The sequence below is a fragment of the Copadichromis virginalis genome, linkage group LG5 (genome assembly GCF_057382275.1).
Source record: "Copadichromis virginalis isolate Kocher_CV1m ecotype Utaka linkage group LG5, C_Virginalis_male_GT1.1, whole genome shotgun sequence".
Lineage (NCBI taxonomy): Eukaryota > Metazoa > Chordata > Actinopteri > Cichliformes > Cichlidae > Copadichromis > Copadichromis virginalis.
In genome coordinates, this window is record NC_140622.1 from 23838392 (window position 1) to 23861632 (window position 23241).

The window sequence follows — 23241 nt, forward strand, 5'->3', positions numbered from 1 at the left end:
TATCTGATGTAGGATGCTGTGTTTCTTGCCTGATAATTTAAATTCTTTTAATTAAATGTATGCATTTAAGATGAGATGAAATGAGCACACACATTTTCAAATTCATTTCAAGTTGAGGTATATTGTTGTCGAGGAGTGTTTGTTTTGAGTGCTATGGTATCAGTGTATTGAGTCCAATGCAGTAGTGCTATCAGATGTATTGGGTCATTGCTAATAGGTTAGATGGCCTTGCCAAGGGTAGACAAGTGCCCCAGTGGCTATAGCCAGCTTGGAATACCAACCAACTGTCTTAGCTTTCTGTACAGCAATCTCTGAACTGTTAACAACACCCTTGTAGTTAGCATCTCATTTAAATCTGCATTAAATTTTTTAATTTACTTAGTTGTCACAATAATTTTGATTTTCAAAAAAAATGAAAAAGATCTTCTTCAGTTAATAATACCATATCAAAAACAAGCACATTAGCTCTGAAGTTGTACAGTAAAAGGGAAAGAACTGTCAATTTATGTTCTTCAAATTGTATTGTATGACTAGATGTGAAATGACCATGTGACACATCTGTCTTGGGTTTTGACAGGCTGTTTGAATACAAATTACATCTGCAGCCGGACAGTGCTCAGATCTTTCATGCATAGCTGTCACATACCAGCAGTGCTTGTTTCAACACTGCAAAAAAGTATCCAGCTCAACAAGGAATTTAATATGGAGTCATAACATATCTTTACACTGTCGAAACTGGGTTCACTTTTGGTTGCACCTATATGCAGTAATGGAATTGTAAAGTGAGCTTAAGATGAAATGATCAACATTAAGATTGTGTACTCTAATTTATTTCATTTACATTTTCATTACATGTGACTTTGTTATAAGTGGATATTTGTGACACACAGAGAGAGATTAGATGGATGGATGGAAGCATAGATAGATGGATACTTTAGATGATCCCACAAGGGAAATTATTTTGTTACAGCAGCAGGATAAATAACAAAAACAGTACAGTCTACAATAAATAAACAACAGAGTTAACTTAAAAGTGCCGCAGGCACTGCATAAGGGCCTTATACTAGGCAATGCAAAAGTTTATATATACAGTGAAAAAAAACAAAAGTAAAACTGTAGTTGACATTGTGCAAGAGGGTAGTGCAAATTGTATTTGTAAAATAATAAATAATATGTATACTATAAATCTAAGAAAAACAGCCGTGAAAAGGTTTAATACAGAAGACTGTATTGATAATAAAGATGCCAGACAAACCCATCTCTAAACTGTAATATGATCTCTCTGTAGGATGATTATAGGGTGTGCACTGAATACAACATCATCCAGAAGGACCAGGCTCCTATCTGCCCTGTGGACGCCTCGGGCTGCTTCACTTCAGAGGTCACTGACTTTGTGGGACAGTATGTCAAAGTGAGTGACACTTCATGCATTTACATGCAGATTAGGTTAGCAAACATTGCATGTATTCTACCCACAATAGGAGCCGCTGATATGATACACATGATAAATATTTAAACATTATTGATAGCTGGATTAATTCAGTGTTTCATTTTCTGCCTTATCAGTTCACACTCCTCAACTGTTCTCGATTTCCTCCATTTGTATCTTGGAAATGCGTCTTTTCTTAATAGACTTTCTCTTTCTAAAAGATTTCACGATATGTGCCAAATTTCTGTTGTTAGTCCTCTTTAGAAATATGCTTTAGATATATTCTCTTTAGCTATATTTGCAATAAAATGTTTTACCTTTAACTAATTCTTAACTCAAACTGTCTAAATGTGAAGTTGAGGGAATCTGTGTCAGAGCAGTCTTCTGGAAAAACTTGCTGCCAAAGCACATTGTCATTTACCAGCGCACTGGATAGCCTCTTCAAGTCTGTCACACCCAACTAGAGTCCTAAGAGAATAATGAGTTAAAAAGAGCATTCATATATGATCTCATCACTATTTCACATCCTGGTGCAAAGGCCAGGGAGTGACCTGCCTGGCCACTAACAATACAGCGTTAGCTAATAAAGAGTGTGCAGCCACAGTTCTCCGAAAGTCAGTCATAATCCACTTTTGAAATGTGTTAAAGTGTAGCGTGAGTTTCAAGGGTGTCTGAGACATTCTTTATTGCTGCATAAAAACTCAGAGACAGTCTAGGGGACTGTCAGTCGCAATATTTGCTACACAAGAAGCCAAAAGAGCAGCCACTCTTCTGTAAATTGAAAAACAAAGCCGGTATCTTACACAACATGAGAGCTGCATCTTACAGCCAGAAAAGTCTGCAAGTTAGCAGTGCCAGCAGAGCGAGAGTTCAAAGTCCGTCACCTTCCCGGTGCCGTGGAGCTTCTTATGACAGCCGGGGACGCTCGGGTTATCATGGAACTGCCATCGAGGTGGGCACAGAGATACATCAGCACCATGCCAATGAGAAAGAGGAAATGCAGGAACTCAATGTCAAGTTCGCAGGATACATTCAGAAAGTTCAGGCACTCGAACAGAGAAATGCTTCTCTTCAAGCTGAGCTAACTGCCCTGCAGAGCCGCTATAAGGGAGGCCCCACGGGCATCGGAGAAGAATACGAGCTCAAATTTAAAGAGGTGCGAGAGCTAATTGAGGTCCTGACTAATGAGAAGGGAGCAGCTGATATTGAACGTGGCTACATCGAAGAAGAAGTAGAAGTTTGGAGACTTAAGCTGGAGGAGGAGCTGGCACTTAAAGAAGAAGCAGAAATGATTCTGAAGGAGTTTCGTCAAGATGTTGACAATGCCACGCTGCAGAAGGCTGAGCTGGAGAAGCGCATAGAACAACTGGTGGCCGAAATAGAGTTTCTCAAGAAGCTGCATGATGAAGAAGTGGCTGACCTCATGAAGCAGATTGAGGACTCAAAAATTAGTGCTGAGATGGATGGCGATCGCCCTGATCTGGCTGCTTATTTGCGTAACATGCGTGCAGAGATAGAAGCTGTTGCTGCTCGCAATGTCCAAGAAGCAGAGAAGTGGTACAAGACCAAGTTTGACAATCTCAAGGACCATGCTGGCAAACATGAAGAACACATGAAAACCATGAAAGAGGAGATCACCACCTTCCACAACCAGGTGACAGATCTTCAGAATCAGATTGATGGTCTGAGGGCTCGCAATGCCGCCCTGGAGCAGCAGCTGGAGGACATGGAGATCTCCCACATGGATAAGGTGGGGAACCTAGACAGCGTCATCGCTCAGTTGGAGTCTCAGCTCTGTGATACCAAACTGGAGATGACCAAGTATCTCCAAGACTACCAGGAACTGCTGCACATTAAGCTCAAGCTGGATGCAGAGATTGCAACCTACAGGAAGCTGCTGGAAGGAGAAGAGGAGAGGTTGGGAATTCCCAAAGATGTCTAATTACATGGGAGAGGATCAGCGGCGAGTTTAAAGAATGGTCACAAAGAGGATCCGCAGAGTATCATGGAGTTTCAAGATCAGTTCACTCTATTTCTTACCCTTATTCTTTCTGCGGGCTTTTTAAAAATGTGTTTTTCTGAGCACAGATGCCAACACCTCTCCTGACACTTTGCCTAGACATGACTCCACTAATCAGGTGTTATAAATTTTGGGTACATATTTTTTGACATGAACTCTGCCTGCATCATATAAGGAAGAGTTTTGATCTATTCTTGTAATCTTATATGTATGCTTGTGTAGTTTTGGATTTCCCCTAACAGTTTATTGAGATATAAGACCCAGCCCTTTCCTACTCCTTATTTGTCTGTGATCATATTCTCCTTATGTATTCTCAAAATGATCTTCATTCCTATTCATTGCCTTCCTATAACTCTTGAATGTTTGGGGGTTTTTTTTTTTGGAGTCCTCATTTCTCCTCGTTGCTTTCCTTTGCTCATGCTTATGCAGTACCCCTGCTAAATTTATCTTCTGTCTTTTCCCAGAAAAGACTGTTGTACCTTCTCTGTTATCACTTCCCTTTGCTACAGTTTGTCACTTTTTGCCATCATTGTCTCTCTTTATGAAGGTTTTGGACCCGTCTGTCTTCTAAATGAAACACTCAACTCAAGCAAAGCAATATATAATCGTAGTATTGTGACTGATCTTTACAGCAACTCCAGTTAATTCTGAATGTTTTGACAAAACTGTTGACCATTCACACTAATGTTGACCAATTTAATAAAGATTTAAGTGTGTGCATACAAAATATTAGTAATGAATGTTCTTTAACATGTTGTCATTTCCTAATTTGTCTTTTCCTACAAATAATAAATTGAGTAGACAAACAAATGCCCATTTAATACATAGCAAACCTAATCCCTCACGCAATTTTTCCCTGATAAAATAGCATTCATAAAAAAAGGATAAATTGTTTTTCATAGCAATTCAAAAATATAAACACTACAAAGAGTGTTTCTGATTATTTGCCACATTCAAGTTCTTATCAAAGTCCTAATAGGAAGACTGAGTCTTTTTTTTAATGCATAATTTGCTTTTCTTCTTTTAGTGGATAGGTTTCACATGATTTTTGTTATTCAGAGCATAAAATGTTTGTTTGTTTGGAGGTGTCAGGGCAGGGTCGGGTTAGGACCGTTATCTTGCACTTAAGAAAACCCAGATTTTTACTATGATTTACTACAAATTCAAACGATGCAGAAATAGATTTGGCTCATGTGGTGTTTCTTTAGAAATAATGTTCTCACAGTCCTCCTTCATCATTTATAGCAATCTCTCTATAAAGGTGATAAAATGCAGCATCTGACCAAGTCAAGCCCACTGAATTTGGATTTTTTTTTGCTATTTTCTATTCTTCATTATCCTGTAAATAAACTGTAAATACTGTGGGTGTCACAACGGGACTAACTTTTATGCAAATCTAAACTTTCACCCTATATTATTTTTCATCTGTGCAAACTGGGTTTGGTTGTGTAGCTGGGGTAAGTAAGATGCACAAACAGAAAATAAATGAGCATTTTGGAACCTTAAATCAGATGCAGATTAATTACAAAGAAATCACATGCATGTGAGTAATTTTATAACATACTGCTTAAGTCTTATTTATGTTGAATTGGCCAGGTGGTGAAATTATTTCATTCTCTCAGTGCCAATTTTCCTGTGCACATCACAGGTGTATCTTCATGCTTTAATGAGCATGGGTCAGGACACAACAAAATTTATCCCTGGGTGAAAGAGGGGTGGGAGGCTGGCATGGGAACTCTCTGCAAAGAGGTCACGGCCACCTGCCAAGCACTTGCTGAAAAGTCGTATCTATGAGCATCCTGTGAATTGCACTTGGCTAGAGGGACATAAAATATGGGATGATAAGACCCCATATTAGACTGTTTGCCATAAACACTGAGCTCCATTTTTCATAGTTGTATGGGTAGACTGGCCTTGGTTGCAAAATTACCTTGGATTTTCTGCAAGAAAAGTCATACTCATATTGAAGTTTCCAGAGAATTCCCCTGATCAAGGTCTATTCACCAAGTATTAAAGGTATGGTAGCCCTGAAGTGTACTGAAAATCTTCTAAGAAATAAAATGTAAAAACTGAAAGTTGCTCAGTAAACATCCCATAATAACATGCTATTAGGATATGTGAAATATGTTAGGTAGAGACAGTTATTATTGATATAATACTATGGAGCATAATATAATGTAGCGCTGCAGATATCAGTTATTTCAGTAATAGAGTATTCAATCGATTATTTCTTCAATTTTTCGAGTAATTGGAGAAAAACGTATTTTTGGCTTATTAATGAGAAATAACAGTTGTTCAAAATGAACTATTCACAGGTTTCCATTTTAAAAATACACCAGTGCCTGCCTGAATAAAGGCTCCGCCTCTTTGCTCTTCATCCTTTTTGTGTAGACGGACTCTGGCTCCACATTAAACTGCTCACATGGTGACAACTGAGTGCTATGGAGGTGTGGATTAAACAGATCTTTCGAAGCAAAGAAATTTGCACCGATGACTTTCTATAATGAAATTATTCAAGTTACTCGATGAATTACTGCAGCCTTAATTGATAGAACTAAACTTTAAATTATTTCACTATTGTCCACTGTATGGTGACCTTGACAGTATAAAAAATGGACGCAACTGTCACCTGTCGGTTTGTGAAGTCCAGCTTCGAAGCTGCAGTCATCTTCTTGGTAGCAAACAGTAGATGTGAAGAGGAGGGGAAGAGACTGTGAAACTGCATGCTCAGTAGATCTCCATTAGCCAGTGAGTGGCTCTCATTAGCCAGTGAGTGGCTCTCATTAGCCAATGAATGCACAGCTTCATAACACAGATAATCCTCCAGTTTGCTGCCAGATATGACCAAGATTTACAAAATTGACTTAATTTTTTTATTCACTATAATCCAAAATGAGTGACTGAGCCCTTAAGGTCAAGAGGAAAGTGTTTACAGAGGCCAGGATAGACAGCTGTTTTCTCGTAGACTTGTATAGGACGAGAAGTTTTGCTGCAACCTCCATCTGGTGGTCATAGATTGATACAATGCACGTTTAAGGCTTTTCCACGGTGACATATATTGTCTTGCCCAGAAGCTATGTCTGTCTTTTATACTCTCTGTGGTCTGTAATAAGATAAGATAAGATAAGATAACCTTTATTAGTCCCACACGTGGGAAATTTGTTTTGTCACAGCAGGAAGTGGACAGTGCAAAAGTTATGACGCAAAAATTAGAATACAATAAGAATAAATACAGTACACAGCTGTACAGAATAGAATAAAATAATATACTATATACAGTAGAATAAAATAGAATAAAAATATACAATAAGATAAAAATAGAATACGAATGCTATATACAAGAATACGAATGCTATATACAAGGATAAGGATAATAAGGACTCGATTTAATTCTGTCAATTTATACAGTGCATAAAATGACATTGTGCCACTTATTTTTTACTATTAAATGTTTAACAGTGCTGAGATATTGTATTTATGTAATATTTATTTATTTATTGTGGAAAAAAACAGTACTGCAGGTTTTTTTAAAAAGACGATATGACACAAATAGTGTACTTAAAAACACAAAACGTTCACTGCAGTTTTCATTCAACTAGATACAATTATTGCATGATCTGAAGTGTGATTACTGTTAGATGCTTATTCATTAATTGATTAATTAATTTTTGTGCATGGGTGCAAAGAGCAAACCTTACAGTGATTTTATAAAAGTTAACTTTGAAAGGAGCTGAAGAGCACTGGCAGATCTCCATGGATTTTTTAACTTCTCACCTTGCAGCTGTGATGTACAGATGTACTACTCCAGGCTCTTTCAGTATGCTGTGACATGACAGTTGGCTGTAGTTTAAAGTGTAAATGCGCACATCTGTCCATGCCTAGCCAGCTGAAATCTTTGACCCTATATGACATTGACATGTGGCTCTTCAGCCCTATTCTGTGCTATAAAGCATTCTCTAAACAATGTCTCATGTTTGGTGGTTCTGTTACAGGATGCTGACAAAAATATCATCAAGTGGCTGAAGGAGAACGGTCGCCTCGTCAATGCCAGCTCCTACAAACATAATTACCCCTTCTGCTGGAGGTGAGACATCAAATCAAATCAAAATTTATTTATGTAGCACATATTAAAACAACAGTGTTGACCATAGTGCTTCACAGTCAATAAAACATGAGACAGTTAAAACAAACAATAAAAGAGGACAACAAACAATAGGTAACAACGCAACAAGCTAAAACAGCCAACTAGACAGAATCAAAAGCCAAATTAAAAAAATAAGTTTTAAGACGTAATTTAAAAGACTGGATAGACTCGGCAGTGCGAATATGAACGGGGAGGTTATTCCAGAGTCTGGGTGCCACGGATGCAAAGGCCCGGTCGCCTCTCGACTTCATTCGAGTCCTAGGTTGTGCTAGGAGCCTGTGGTTTGATGATCTAAGTGCTCTGTTGGGATTGTATGAATGGAGTAAATCAGACATGTACAGAATTCAAACTGAAAAGCTAATGTTACCTCCAGCATCCTTTTCTGTGTCACTCAAATTAACAGCTTAAATTTTTGCCTTTCACCACGGGGATTTTAAAGCACCAGTTGAAGAAAAACTCAAACTTCTGGACACAGGAGATTTTTGTCACAGATGTTAAGCCTGACTCAATGAAATATTTTCTCTTTGAGTGCCACTGGCCTTATTTTGTTGTAGAATGTGTGAAGTTAAATGTTTAGTATGCAGGAAAGGGGTGTTCATACAGAGGCTTGAGTGTATTCACTGTAACATTGGCTTTGTTGTGCTCTGTGCAAGTCCAACATCACGTACAAACCATCAGGCACATGTAGAAACACACAGCTGTCTGTGGGTTTTTGTTTTTTTGAATTGACTAAGGCACGTTCACACTGCAGGCGAAAGCGCATCAAATCCGATTTTTTTTTTTAACCCTATGCGACCCATATCCGATCATGGTGTGACAGTGTGAACGGCACAAATCCGATATTTTCAAATCTGATCTGGGTCACTTTCATATGTGGTACTGAATCCGATACATATCCGATGTTTTAGAAAGCGACTGCTGTTTGAACGGTCATGTCGCATTAAATCCGTCTTTTACGTCACTGACACGAGACAGACGCCAATTATCAGTGCCGGAGAAGCGCCCGATAAGACATTGCAAACGCTTCCTGGCCATCCAGTGTAGATGTCAGTGAAACTGTTGGGAAGACAACGTTGGAGAAACGTGAACATTTTATTTGTACTGTATAATCTGCAGATTCTGACAGAAATCTGCAACTTTGAAGCACAGCTCCTCTAAAACAGCAATAAGGATCATTATTAGGTTATCTACATTATTATGTAAATAACAAAATAACTTAAAGCAAAAATTGGGAAACGTAAAGTCCAAAGTCTTTATATTAAGGCCATCAGTCAAACAATATTGTTTGCTCTGGGTCTAAACAGAGCGCGTTGTGTGTGACATCTTCTTTTGCGCATGCGGGCCGCTTTGAGCGTTCACACTACAGAGAGTTTGCTGTCGCATTTTATTTGTAGTGTGAACGAGCAGACAAAAAAAAATCAGATTTGATCAAAAAATCGGAATTGAGCATTAAGACCTGCAGTGTGAACCTAGCCTTTGTGACTTTCTGACTTTGAGCAGCTGCCCTGCGACCTGAGCAAGATTAATTAACCTTAACAAATATGAAGAGATATTTTCTCTAAGTCTTTAGAAGACACAAGTTTGTAGAGATCAAAGTAACTATTGGATGAACTATTTGCTGCCTAAAAGGTAAAACTTGTGCTTTGGTGGTTTTCTGAGCTAGAGGATGAGATCCATGTGGTATGTGCCATAACCTTTGAGCTATCAGGTCACCCAGAGAAATCCAATAATAAATACAGCAGATTATTGTAAAGAAAATGGATAACGAAATACCAAGTAAACCTGTATTTTACAGAAGATTTTTTAAATGTATATTTTTAAGTAATAATAATAATAATTTTAAAAAGATTGATAAATTGTTTTTACATTTTATGGCTTGACAGTAAATATAAATGAGATCAATATATTATCTGTATTGTACAGGATCCTTTTGTTTGATTTAAGACCCTGAAACAGCTTTATGTCTCAACTTCAAAATAAAAATACACTTTCGAGTATAAGTAAAGTTTTCGTTTTAACCTTTGTGCGGTGTTTTGGTCTTTCATTTTCAGTATTTACCAAAAGGAAAATTATGCGATTTATTTAATTTATACAGCACCAAAACACAACAACAGTCGCCTCAAGGCGCTTTACATTGTAAGGTAGACTCTACAATAATGCATACATACATATGTTATTTGTTACTTTGTTCTTTTTTTTGTCCAAACACTGTCACTGTCAAGCGCTCGCACAAGTACAAAAAATGAACACCACACAAGGTTAAAGTTTATGTGGTATGCCTCTTTGATCCTTTTTTTTTTCTTTCTTTTTTTAAAATCTGCTGTTGTTTTTTCAGATCTGACACACCACTCATCTACAAAGCCGTCCCCAGCTGGTTTGTCCGAGTGGAGCACATGGTGGAGAATCTACTGGACAACAATGGAAAATGCTATTGGTAACTTTTTTTCTGAAAAAATGATAACTGGCTTGGAGACAGTGAAGTGGCAGCTGCGAGCATCTTGCCAAACAAGTGTTCTTAAAAACCATGCCAGACAGCAGATAGAGTCCCAAAACAATTACAGCCCTCCTCTGCACTACTAAATCAAGTTATTGGACTGTCTCTGCAGAGCAGCTATCACTGGGTATAGTAGTTTTGAATGGCAAAGAATTAGATTTTAAATAGAAGTTGTTTTGATTGTGGTATTTTTCTATATCTGACATGGCGTTAAACTCTTTCTCAAGGAATTTTTAACATGAGTCAACAGGGACTGGTGGTTTCTGTAAAACATTAGCATGATGCTAATTGCAGTGGCAGAACATGGAGAAAACGTAGGCATCAGCATGATGGCTTTGCTAAGTGGTATTACCCCTGGTGCTCCCAATGCTCTTTTCTGAGCCACAGTAGCTGCCTCCAGTAATGGGACTGTCAAACTGAGATGAATGACTAGCCGCTAGGAAGGTGAAGACGCCCAGACACACACATACAGAGAAGCTGAGACAAACGCACACACTACTTTAAAGGCTACGGTCCTTATCTAAGAGGTACTAGTGTTGCAGGTTTTTTAGGAACATCTAGCTAAAGGTTATGTAAAGTAGAATAATCCTTGCTTTGACTACTCTAACGATTTATAAGTTATGGCCAAGATTCTAATAGAAACACCTGTGATTATAGTGTAAAACTATTCACCACACTACAAACTGCAGCCTCCAACTTTATCATATGTCTTGATCAACACGTGTTTAAACCGTTTCAAATATGTACTGAGCATGTTTAAAATGAGAACCCCAACAAAACTAGCATTTATTATAGATGAGCACAACTGAGATAATCGTAAGTGCTGAAGCAAGTGATTTAAAACAAAAAAATTGTTTATTATTTGCATGTTGTTATGTTACTCAGTTATGTCCTCAGAAAATAGTGAAGAATTTGTAAGCCAAGCCTCCATTTTTTTTTTTTTTTTTTTTGGTTTTTTTGTTGTTGTTTTTTTTGCAAACATTGTCCCAAAAAGCAACTTAAACAAGCTCCTTATCAAAATTTTCATTTTCTGTCAAATTGTTTTAGCTCTGGAGTAAAAAGTAAAAAGTTAAAAGGTGTTTGAACGACATGCAACATTGACACTAACTTTAACTTGGCTGTGTTAGTGTGGCTGCATTCTTATGCAGATTTCTTATTAGGTTGATATTTTAAATGTATTTTTATGTATAAATACATATTAAAAATATAAATAACCTTCTTATTTTTTTATTATTAGACTCCATTTTCAGACTTGAGTTCTTGTCCCATAAAGGCCGTCTGCCTGTCAGTCAGGGTTGCCAGCTCATCAGCTTCCTAATGAAAGTAAAGTCCTTGTAGAGTTCAATACATCTATATAAAGTTCATATTAGCTGATGAGAGGCTTAAAAAAACTTGAGAAAGCAAAGTTCTAAAGTGCTAGTTAATGTATTCTCCAAGTGATTTGTTCATTTTATCTCAAATGGTGCAGCTCAGACAAAGGCTAAGTGTCTTTTCAGAGAGCTCGGTTTGAATTCTCCAGATGCCCGTCTGTCAGAATAAATGAACGACTAAATTTTTGAATGCTCAAAGGGTGGCTGATTTCTTTTGAGGTTCAAGGTGCAGACAGCTCGGCCACTGACATGTGAATTTAGCACATTATTTCGTAATAGGTAATCAGCTTAGCCTGAAAAGACTTGGGTTAAATACATTAAGAATCAAGTATTATATTTCTAGTTCATTTTTTTTCTTTCTTTCTTGTCTGTGTTTTTTTTGTCTTTCATTTTTTCAGGTATTCTTTGAGTTCATTCATTCATGTGCTCACTGGCACACTTAATTCTTAGTATTTGTCTTTATTGAAAAAATTGATTGCAAAGAAGTCTAGTGTGCTACACTAAAAACCTTGCGATTGCTTTGCTTAATTGCTGGTTGCCACAGTTGCCCATAGTTTGCATGGAATACGACGACTTTACCGATTTCAAAGTAACTACAAATGTATTTGCTGCTGGTGCATTGAACAACTTTTATTTAGGCCAACGTGCTCTGGTTTGTATCACACTTTTGTCAAATTTCAAAACAGCTCAAAGACTAAAGTCTGGAGAGTGTGGGGGGCTACCAACCTGTCTCTAGGCCTGTGTGACTGCGGCCTTCCAGTTTAATATTCCTGTTTGTTGATCCATGCATTTTCTTAGCTAGTTATCTAATGAGGATCAGAGGTCCAATAAAGCGTATCCTAGCTAAAGCTGAGTGATAGCCAGGGAACACCCTCAATAGCTCACTCGATCATTTTAATAGAACTTTGCACTATTTTGCATTTTTGTAAACGAGTCAAACCACCAGTTATCAGTATGCTTTTACATAGCTTTGAACTGATTAGTTGAGCCTTGTCCCTCTGTCTTATTTAACACCCCCCCCCCCCCTTTTTTTTTTTCCTAATAAGTCTTCTGTGTGTCTCAAGCACAAGATGGGACACTTTAAATTCTACATTTAGCATGAATAAGGGATGGAGGGCGGTGGTGAGCAGCAGCAGCAGCAAAAGGGAAAAAAAATCATTAAATTGATATATTAGGAGCCTAAATAGAAATGCCTCCTACAAATGGGAATTGATGAACTCTTTGCTTAGCGTGTGGATCCTGAGGCCAATATATCCCCACCCCCCATAGCCCCTTGCACTGTTCTCCTAAGCAACACAGACTGCTGCGGCGAGAAACGGGGACAGAAAAAAATTAGCGAAAGAGGGAGAGATTTGGAGATAGTGGCAAAATAAAAATGAAAGAGCAGAAAAGGGGTAGAAAAGAGAAAGATGCCTCGGAGGGGATGTTAACCTTTGCAGTTGAGCTTCATAAAGGGGCAGTTTTAAATTTATATCCTGGGCTGAAAAAAAGGAGTAGTAAAGATGCCAGCAAGGAATAATATTTTCTTGTGAGAGACTGTGTTGCACAGTAATATACAGGGTATGGGTAAGTTTGTGTCTTGAAGAGTAATGTATACAGTTTCCATATAATAGACCTTAGAGGATATTCACAAGTCTAAAATTTAATTTACACATCTCTTAAAATTTCCTTCCCTGCTGGAGGCCATACAGTTAGTTACAAAACGGATTTGTCTTTGACTGCAGTGTGTCAGGAGGCTCTGTATACATATGATCATCACTTTGACAGGCTACACCATCAAAGTGGTAGAAAACACTTTTATCAGTTTTGCTGGTTCTAGTTGCTGGGAAGCTCATCAACTCAGAGCTCAGTAACTGTTGAATTTTTATCAAAATGTAGGATGACTTAATAATTTTAGGTTAAAATGTCCTTCACAGCTTTTGTGTTCACTTCATATTAATATACATTAGATTATCAAAAGTATTCACTCAGCCATCCAAATTGTTGAATTCAGGTGTTCCAATCATTTCTGTGGCTGCAGGTGTTAAAATCAAGAACCTATGCATGCAGTATGCTTCGTTGCTCTTAAGGCGGTGAATTACAGCATGCTGCCATAATAGGATCCCACCTGTGCAACAAGTCCAGTTGTGAAATTTACACGCTTCAAAATATTCCATAGTCAACAACAATAACTCAGCCATGGAGTGCTAGGCCACGTAAAATCACAGAAAGGGGTCAGTGGATGCTGAGGTGCATAATGCCCAACCTTCTGCAGAGTCAATCACTACAGACCTTCAAACTCCATGTGGCCTTCAGATCTGCACAAAACAGTGCACAGAGAGCTTCATGGAATGGCTTTCCATGGCTGAGTAGCAGTATCCAAGCCTTACATCATCAAGTGCAGTGCAAACTGTCAGATGCCGTGGTGTAAAGCATGCCGCTACTGGACCCTAGAGCAATTAAGACGTGTTGGAGTGATAACTTCTAATGCTTCAGCATGGTGAGAATTTTTGGACAATTTCATGCTCCTATGTTTGTGGGAACAGTGTGAGGATGGCCCCTTCCTGTTCCAACATGATTGAGCACCAGTTCACAAAGCAAGGTCCATAAAGAAATGGATGAATGAATTTGGTGCCCTGCACAGAGTCCTCAACCTCAACATGATAGAGCACCTTTGGGATGAATTAGAGCACAGACTGCAAGCCAGGCCTTCTCGTCTAACATCAAGGTCTGACCTCATGTATCTGACCTCAAAAGTATGTTAGGTTGCTGAAGGACATGAGGACAGCGAGGCAGTGGTCAGATATGCAGGAGGAGTGACAGATGGGTTCATGGTAGGGATGGGACTGCATAAGGCACTGAGTCCAGTCTTGTTTGCTGTGGTGATGGACAGGTTGACAGATGAGGTCAGGCAGAAGTCTCAGTAGGTTATAATGTTTGCAGATGACATTGTGATCTGTAGTGAGAGTATGGAGCAGGTGGAAGAGAGCCAGAAGAGGTGGAGGTATACTCCAGAGAGAAGAGGGGTGAATGGTAGAAGCAAGACAGAATATGTGAATGCGAGGGAGACAAATCGATAGGTGATGATACCAAGAGCAGAGGTAGTGAAGGTGGATGAGTTTAAATACGTAGGGTCAACCATTCAAAGCAACGGACAAGGTACAAGAGATGTGAAAAAGAGAGCACAAGCAGGGTGGAGAGGGCAACGAGTGTCGGGGTCGACAGAATGATAACAGCAAGAGTGAAGAATTGCTTCCCAAAATTAAATCAAAAGAACTAATTTAGGCGTCAATTTCACTGCATTTTTCCTTTTTAATATGCTAATTAGTGTGTTTAATGACGCATTGCCTCATTTGCACATTTTAATATAGTTGTCAGAAAACCTGTTATACAAAGACAACATGTATAATGTCTTAAGTTTCTTGCGATGTCTATTAAGTGTAAAAATGTTATAGTATAAATGTCACAATACATTTTTTTTATTAAAAATGAGTTGTTTTGTTTTGTTTGTTTTTTAATACTCTGAGCCTACTCAAGTAGCAGTTACAGCCACTAGACATTCCCTTTTTATACTCTGACGTTTTTTTTTACAGAGTCTACAGAGGGAGTTGTGTATATATCATTCAGAGCCACAAATGTGTATTTCTTTTTCATCCTAAAAGTATTCAAAATATTATGTTTATTCATTATTTGGATGTTTTCTGTGAAAACATATCACTTAAAATCTATGATTTGCACATCAAAAATGTCTTAACGTATGTCGCAAAGTGGGAAAGTGAGACTTTAGTTTTGGTTAAACAAGGATATGATGGCAGTCTGTCATCTCGAGCAAAAACCCCCGTTGTTGGCCATGGAGGCCTAACAGTCCTTGTTTGTTTTATGTATTTCTCTTTAATTATAAAACGTATCTTAATGTGTCTCTGCAGGGTTCCAGAGTTTGTGCGTGAGAAGCGTTTCGGCAACTGGCTGAGAGATGCACGCGACTGGGCAATTTCAAGGAACCGTTACTGGGGCACACCAATCCCCATCTGGGTCAGCGATGACTTTGAGGAGGTCAGGAAAACACATACATGCACTTCTTACTCTTTAATAGAGTACTTAATGCTGATGATAAGTCTTTATACTTTATCACACATTTTGTGTCCTTACCAAATACCAAGATAGTTCTTCTTTTCTAAAGAGGTGGCGCTCAGAGTTCAATCTGGGCTAAGCAACAGAGGCAATAATTGAAAAGTTAAACTGTCACTTTATTTATCATAGAAAAGACTGGGGCTGCAATATTACAGAAATCAGTTCTTCTCAGAAATTGCTTCTGTGAAAATGTTTCTCTGTAATGATTTAGCATATTAAAATATTTGTGTATGTGGAGGCTTGTGTAGCAGAGACTTTTTGGCATGGCAGAGCGAGGTGACCATGGTGTCAAGCCAGAGAGTGTAGCACGACTCCGTGTTGCAGTTAGCTACCCTTAAGCACATTGTAGAGTGCCTCCATAAACTCAACACATGAATAATTCATTAATGTAAACAGCAAATAATCATGAACTAAAATGTCTTTGGTTTCTTTTCATGCCAGTTGAGGTAACTTCAAAGCTCTTTCAAGACAAATGGCTTCTGTTTTTGGGAGAGAGGGTGGTGGTAAAGAAGCTACTGAAAAACACAGCAAGAAAGAGGGGTCAGAATAGAAATGAAAAATGAGAGGTGAAAAAAGGGGAGGATAATAAATGAATGAGTTAAAAGAAGCAGACAGTGAAGAAGCGAGCCAGACTGTAAGTGTCCATTTTGTTATGGACGCTCCTTGCCAAACCCAGCTGACTATGTGAAGTAGACTGAACCAAATAGAGATGTCAGAATTGGGTTGTTTGAGCATTTGAAAAATGAAGTGTTAGTCCCCTGGCTCAAAGAGGGACAGCCAGCGACCTGCTTGCTGGAAATAGCTCTGACTGTTTCCAGAACACTCGCACTCCCTGGTGCCTCCCTCACTCACCCACTGCAACAAATGACACACCCAAATCTGAAGCCGTGAGCGAGCGTTATACGTTTCAGTACAATTTCAGTCTCATCATTGCTGTTTTCTTTTGTTCTGATGCTCTGTGTTCCTGGCTTTTTGGGTATGTTTTTTTTTTATCATTCTGTCTTCTGCATTTGACGGTGGTGTATCTGGGCCATGTTACCTGGTGCTCCAGTAAAACTAGAGCGGAGCCTACAGGTTAGCTCTCTGGGGAGACCAGATAACACACTTTACCATACTTTCGAAGGTAAAGTTACTCGGGAGCTGTGTAGGCCTAGTTTTAAGTTCCGTGCAACAGTACAAACATGTAAAATTTGCTATCAGAGAGGATTGAGAACAGGCACTTGTTACATTTTTAAAAACCAAAGCTCTCAAATTGTTACTTAAAGTTGTTTAACTGTGTCAGCTGTGATTTAAACAAAATGCACTGTATTGTATACTGCAATCAACAAAAATATGTATTTCTCTAACATAATGTGACGCTTGCCAATAGCTGTACTTAATACAACTGCAGTGTTTTTTTTCTTTAATTAAAATTTGTAAGAAAACAAATAAAGGAGTATGCCAAATAATAATAGTCAATTTGAACAGAAGGAGCACGGTAAATAAAAAGTGATTGGGTTGTTTGCTCTATTATCATCAAGAAAATTGCATCTATCCACTTAATCTAATGCTTACATCTGCTGCTTTATATAAATTCACTTTTTTGTTATTTCAGTGGGCTGGTGTATAGGGCCTAAAGTGTGGTTTCAGACAGTGTGAAATATTTGAATTTATTTAGATGAATTCTTTGTCAGACCAAAAAAACAAAAGTAATAATTTTTCATGCTAGAAAAAAAGAAAGTTGGTACATTCTCAAAACAGAGAAGCATCAAATTATGTTTAGTTGGTAAGTGAGATGTTCTTCTGTTGATCAGTTGGTTATATAATTGATTAACTTTCTAATATTTATAAAAAATTTAATGAATGTGGGGTTTTTTGCTTACTGAAGATATGCTCTGTGTGTGTGGATACTCATTAGGTGGTTTGCATTGGATCCATGGCCGAACTAGAAGAGCTGACTGGAATCAAAGTGACTGATTTGCATCGGGAAAAGTAAGTCACAAATGAGCAGCTATCCAGTTGAACACGTACTCAGTGTTACTACTGTAATAGTGAGTCACACCCTTAGACTGTACAGGAATCGACGCACGGTGATACCTTTTTGTGAGGTCGTGTGTGTCATTGTGCAAGTTTATTTTTCAATTCTGCATCAGATTCCCCGAATGTGACCTGTCTTCCTGAACCAGACGGGTGTTGTTGTGCATAGATCACCTTTCTCTTCCGCCCTTCATCTACTAATTGCCTTTAATCGCTTCCACAGGGCTGGCCATCTTTAATTGATGAGTGAGAAAGGGCTTGCTTTGACCAAGCTTCCATGTTTGTTTTTCTATGCAGGGCATGACGTTTGTAACAGTAATCTGAATGATTTTAGCAGCTTTCAAGATTAGAGACTCTAATTAAAGAATATCTGATTAGCCATTTAGCAGTCAATTGGATGTTGTCTTTTAATGTCTGAAAAGTCTGCAATGTTTCTAAAAACTTAAAATCTAGTAGAACCTTAGGCGCACACCTTTAGATAACCTGACTTTTAATACACTTCATCTTTCAAGACCCAAAAACCTGGATCCATGGTACAACTCAGTGTGGGTGCATCATTAAAAACTAGCCCTAGAGGCATACTAAAACAGCTTCAGTGCACCCTGGCATTGATTCTCCAAATCTCTTGAACGCTAATAGATGAATTAACACAGTTTCTCAAAAAGATGTTTTTACTCATCTGGTATTTTGATGGTGGTTGCTGAATTTGTTAGCTTAACATGTTGGTCCAAAATTTCCCATTAGTGTGCACCTGGTTGAGATCCAGTCACTTCAAAGGCCATAGCATATGATTGGCATGTTATTTTTATATTCATCTAACCTTTTTGGAATGAGTGGAGCCAGATGATGCCAAAATGTCCCTTCAGTTTCACCCCAGCCCTTCATGATAGAAATCAAGGTTAATATTTTGCCTCACACCATGGATGTGACATAGTTCATCAACAGTTAATTCTGATCTAACCAGTCCTTAACATGTACCTTTTAAAGAAATCATTTTCTTTATTTAAAAAACAAACAAACCAAAAACTATGAAAAGATGCTCATGTGGCGTGATCAAATACTGAAGATTATACTTTTGCCTGCATTGCATAACAACCTGCAAAAATAAGAGCTGATGTACTGCTCAGAAAATGTTAACTTCACTTATTTTTCACATCCTTCCTTCAGTAAATTGAAAAAGAGGCTTCTTAAGAATAGAAAAGCCCTTTTATGTAACTGCTTAATCCACTTTTCTTTGGACGTCCTGGGTTAATGTTTTTTTGTTCTTGCTCTTATAAATAAATGTTTAACGGGTTTTGGGGCCTTTCTTGCTATCTGACACTTGATAATTAAGACAATATTCAGGTGCATCTGTTTGTGTCAGGTTAGCTTAATTTATCAAAAAATAACCAATTTTATTTATTGGCTGAATCTGACCAGATCAGTAAACCAGTAAAAAAAGAAAAGAAAACTCTATACCCTTTTTTACCCAAAGCTGTAATAAAAAAGCTTAATCCAGTAAGAGCCAGCTTTATATTACCATTGTTCTCCTCTTAAACCTCATTCTCAACAGTGAAAGCCTATAAAATCCTTGTTCTGGTCTGCAGCCCAAATGCCTCAAAACCTTATTCCATGTAATGCACATCTGTTTAAGAAGTGCCTTGTGATGCTAACCAAACTCAAAATGAAACAGAAGTCCAGCTGTAATTGCTTCTTCTTATTTTCTGCTGGTTAATTTTTTTTTTCTGCTTTATCTGCACAGCATCGACGATCTGACAATCCCCTCACGGCGTGGTAAGGGCGTGCTGCGGAGGATCACAGAAGTGTTTGACTGCTGGTTCGAGAGTGGGAGTATGCCTTACGCTCAGGTTCACTACCCCTTTGAAAACAGGAAGGAGTTTGAGGACAGTTTCCCAGCAGACTTCATTGCTGAAGGCATTGACCAGACCAGAGGATGGTAAACTGAAGATGAATGAGTGAACTGATGAGTGACACATAAGAAGTTGACACATAGAGAGCTCCCTGAGTAATTTAATTTAGGGAAATCATGAGAAAAGATCATTGGCAGATGGAAATACAGTTCGGATGAGTGTGTTGCTGAAATATGATGTACATCTATTTTTAACTGTATGAAATTATATTATTAAGAGTGTAATTTTCAAAATCTCTGTCCAACCCAAGAGAACAAATTAATTTTGTGTTATTGTCTCCCTGACCTACTTGTCTTTGTACCCCACTGTAGGTTCTACACACTGTTGGTGCTCTCCACAGCCCTGTTTGGGAAACCACCCTTCAAAAATGTCATTGTTAATGGACTGGTGCTTGCCAGGTAAGTCTGTCTGCTTAACAAAACATCAGTTTACTTACTCAAAACGGTGACCCGTTTTTATTTTCTTCATTATCTGCCCTAAATATGCTGTTACTAATTAATGAAAGTAAACATAGTGCATCTCCTTTAAATGAGCTCGTAAAATGTATTTTAATTAAAGAATAACACCTTTTTTGCATAAGTATTTGGGTCTCCTGATATTTGATAACTTTGAAATACCATTTGTTATATACCAGTTATTCATTTCTTCTTAAAATGTTAATTTTCACAAACTCATCACTAATGTGTAGTTTTCGAGACTTAATGGCAAACTCGTTTGCGCACTTGGGGCGATTTTGAGCTGAAGAATTGTGCACTGAGGAGTAATCATGGCTTCAGGATCGCAAAACTGGGACTGACTCAAATAAACCTCACTATTCATTTTCCCAGTAATCAACGGATATTTCATGTACACAGAGGAGAACTGAGGTCTTTGGAACAGAATAAAATTCAGTAGCAGGCTCATATTTGTTTTCATTCTTTAAGAGGATTTGCTGACAAAGCAAATATTCCGGGCTATTTTTCCTGCACGTTTTGTGCAGAAATTTTCTATTTCCCAACACATATTGTGTTTTGTGCTTTCCCCCCACTAAATCCACTATTTACTTCACCTCATTACCACCATTTTTATTTTAGTTTTCTTCCCCCTATTTATCCCATCTTTGTTTTTCTTCTCCCCTTTTACTCTTAATCAGCGTGATGTGTGTATGCAGCATTTAGGCTTCAGACCCGCTGCTTCTCTGCAGCCTTGGGGTCTAAGTGCAGCTCTATGTTCGCTGGCCTACTGACCTGGAAGGACTTGACTAATTTGAATATTAAGTGCATGGTTTCCAACATACACTTTAATGCATGCGTGCTTTAATAACTTTGCTTGTCTCAATCCCACAGCGATGGACAGAAGATGAGCAAGCGCAAGAAGAACTACCCAGATCCTGGACTGATAGTGCAGAGCTATGGAGCTGATGCCCTCAGGTCAGCTCTGTGAGCGAGTGTGTGTTTGTGAAGCGTGAGTGCTTGTGTGCGCCGGTGGCAGGGTGTGGGCTAACTTCACTTGTGTTTTTGTTTTAAAAAGTTTGAATTGCTGTCTGCTTAAATACAAATGGGCCCACTCCTACATACATTACACACACACTCATGCACATTACATGCATACAAATGCCCCTCTTTATACATTCTTTCTCCTTTGCCCCGAGCAGGAAGAGCACTATGGCCATATGGCCTAATGAATAAACCACTATGCAGCCGCACCATATGCTCACATATACACTGATGGGGAGAGAGCTGCTAAAATGAAGAGGAAAAAGGCAACAATTGGATTCTATTTGAGACCTTCATTTTTCACTTTTCTGGCTTTAATCAGTGCTTACAGTATAACCATTATGGTGTAGTGAGCTTCAAAAGGCAGACTGATGTACAGACTATAAGGACTTTTTTTTTAGTACTTTTGAGTAGTGACAACTACGTCTCCTACATATTTTAGCAGTCGGAGATTCTGCCTATTCTGTATTTTTTTTTTCTCTTCCAAATGAATCTCAGTGTTGCTGCTATTAAAATTACTCATTGCTTGTTGCGTGAAGTTTCATCATCATTCAGCTTGCTTACAGAACCCCCCCAAAAAAATGTCCATCAGTGTGCTGATGCCTGCCAGAGAATATTACACTAATATGCGTTATTTGTCAACTGTGGCTTTAATGGAGGCAAGAAATTAATTTGCACTGTGATGGTTGCTGCTGGTAAAAACAGGTTTTGGGACAAAATGTCCTTGAAGCATTTCAGGATGGACATGTGCAACTTTATATTGAGAAAATGCACACTGTCACATAACTTTATTTTAGTACTTTTCAGAAAGTATCCGATAATGTTTTCCTAGCATTTATAGAGAGTTTTTTTTTTTCATTTTTAACTGTGTTTTGGACAAAACTCAGACTCTTTTGTCAGTGCAGCTGGGAGCTGATGGGGCTGCTTAGAGACTTTTGCTCATACCTCCATACACTGATTGGCTGCTGGTGTGTGTTTAATGTGCTTAACAGAATTTTAAAAGAAAATCGCTTGTGTTAGGTTTTAAGAACACACTCTAATCCACAAATATTGATCTTCCAAAGTGGCGTAAGACAGAAATGAACATAAATCAAACTTATTAAACCATAGCTTTGGTTCAGCTTGTAGATAGCTCACTGGTTTCCATAAATCAGCTTTGGCATCTTTGCCAAGATGTACATGAACTAATACACTAAAATAAAAACTGTCACATCATGCATATATTGTTGATGTGAAAATTAATTTCATGCATCATGTTCTATGTAAGTCATAAAGTCATGACCCTCAGCTGTGTAGTGTAATAACAACCATTAGAAAGACTGAATGTAAATGAAAGTCACTGTGTATTTAAAATGGAACTGAGAAAGATAGATTTTCAAAAGTGAAACTCTTTTCATACTTTGGTAGTAACGAGTGGCATTAATGAGGCACTTTCATCCAGAGAACTGTCACTGGATATTTGCCTTCTCTGTAAACCTTCGAGATGGTTGTGAAGGAGTCAAGCCATCAGCAGGGGTTGGTTGGGGTTATCCTTATTCAGTACCTGTATACTCTCTGTTTTCTCTATTGTCAGTCGCTAATATTTGATCTGCACTCACCACCTCCTTCACTTCCACTGTCCCTCTCTGCAGACTGTACCTCATCAACTCTCCTGTAGTGAGAGCAGAGAACCTGCGTTTCAAAGAGGAGGGTGTGCGAGATGTGCTAAAGGATGTCTTCCTGCCATGGTATAATGCCTATCGCTTCCTGGTGCAGAATGTTCAAAGGTTACAGAAGGTACATTTGCAATGAACAAAAGTCAGACTCATTATCTTTACAATTCCTGCAGTGTTCCTCTAGCTTTTTCTGCTTCACAAACCACAGCACTTTCTCATAATACGTAGGTTTCCTACAAATATCTGCCAATGAATTATTATTTGGTTGTTGCTGGCACAAAAAAAAACTTGTTGTTGTTAATCCAAAGTCTGCAGTATTAACTTGTATTATATATAGTGTTATATTATATTAGTGTTTAATGGATGGCTGGGTATTTCAGCCTAATTTGAAAAACTTGGAAGCTAGATTCTGCTGTGCATATTTATATAAAAAAAACATTATTATTATTCATTTGTATTTGCTCAGTATCTTGACTTACCTAATAATGGGATACTTACTGAGAGTAGCTTTATGTGGCATAGTGCTCCTAAGAAAATAGTAATTACCTGCAACTGCCTTTAAGAAATAACCAAGTTTAAATATAAAAAAGACAGGAGAATTATGCGATTTGCCAGTTC

The 23241-nt window shown here is 38.2% G+C and overlaps 2 protein-coding genes across 2 annotated transcripts in view; both read left to right on the plus strand.

The window, feature by feature from the left end:
• Window positions 1–23241, plus strand: part of iars1 (isoleucyl-tRNA synthetase 1) — a 60549-nt gene that overhangs the window by 16727 nt on the left and 20581 nt on the right. The window contains exons 11-19 of the mRNA XM_085456878.1: window positions 1289–1411; window positions 7442–7533; window positions 9929–10027; window positions 15363–15489; window positions 17465–17538; window positions 19325–19519; window positions 19805–19891; window positions 20819–20902; window positions 22600–22744. Coding sequence (XP_085313004.1) covers window positions 1289–1411; window positions 7442–7533; window positions 9929–10027; window positions 15363–15489; window positions 17465–17538; window positions 19325–19519; window positions 19805–19891; window positions 20819–20902; window positions 22600–22744 — 1026 coding nt within the window. The remainder of the gene's footprint in view (window positions 1–1288; window positions 1412–7441; window positions 7534–9928; window positions 10028–15362; window positions 15490–17464; window positions 17539–19324; window positions 19520–19804; window positions 19892–20818; window positions 20903–22599; window positions 22745–23241) is intronic.
• vimr1 (vimentin-related 1) lies at window positions 1418–4208 on the plus strand. The gene has a single exon (XM_085456879.1). It carries the CDS (start codon window positions 2238–2240, stop codon window positions 3369–3371), a length of 1134 nt encoding a protein of 377 aa, XP_085313005.1. The 5' UTR covers window positions 1418–2237; the 3' UTR covers window positions 3372–4208.

Bases quoted from the DNA above. Each gene is read 5' to 3' on its own strand.
- vimr1 (XM_085456879.1), top strand. From the start codon at position 2,238: ATGAGAGCTGCATCTTACAGCCAGAAAAGTCTGCAAGTTAGCAGTGCC.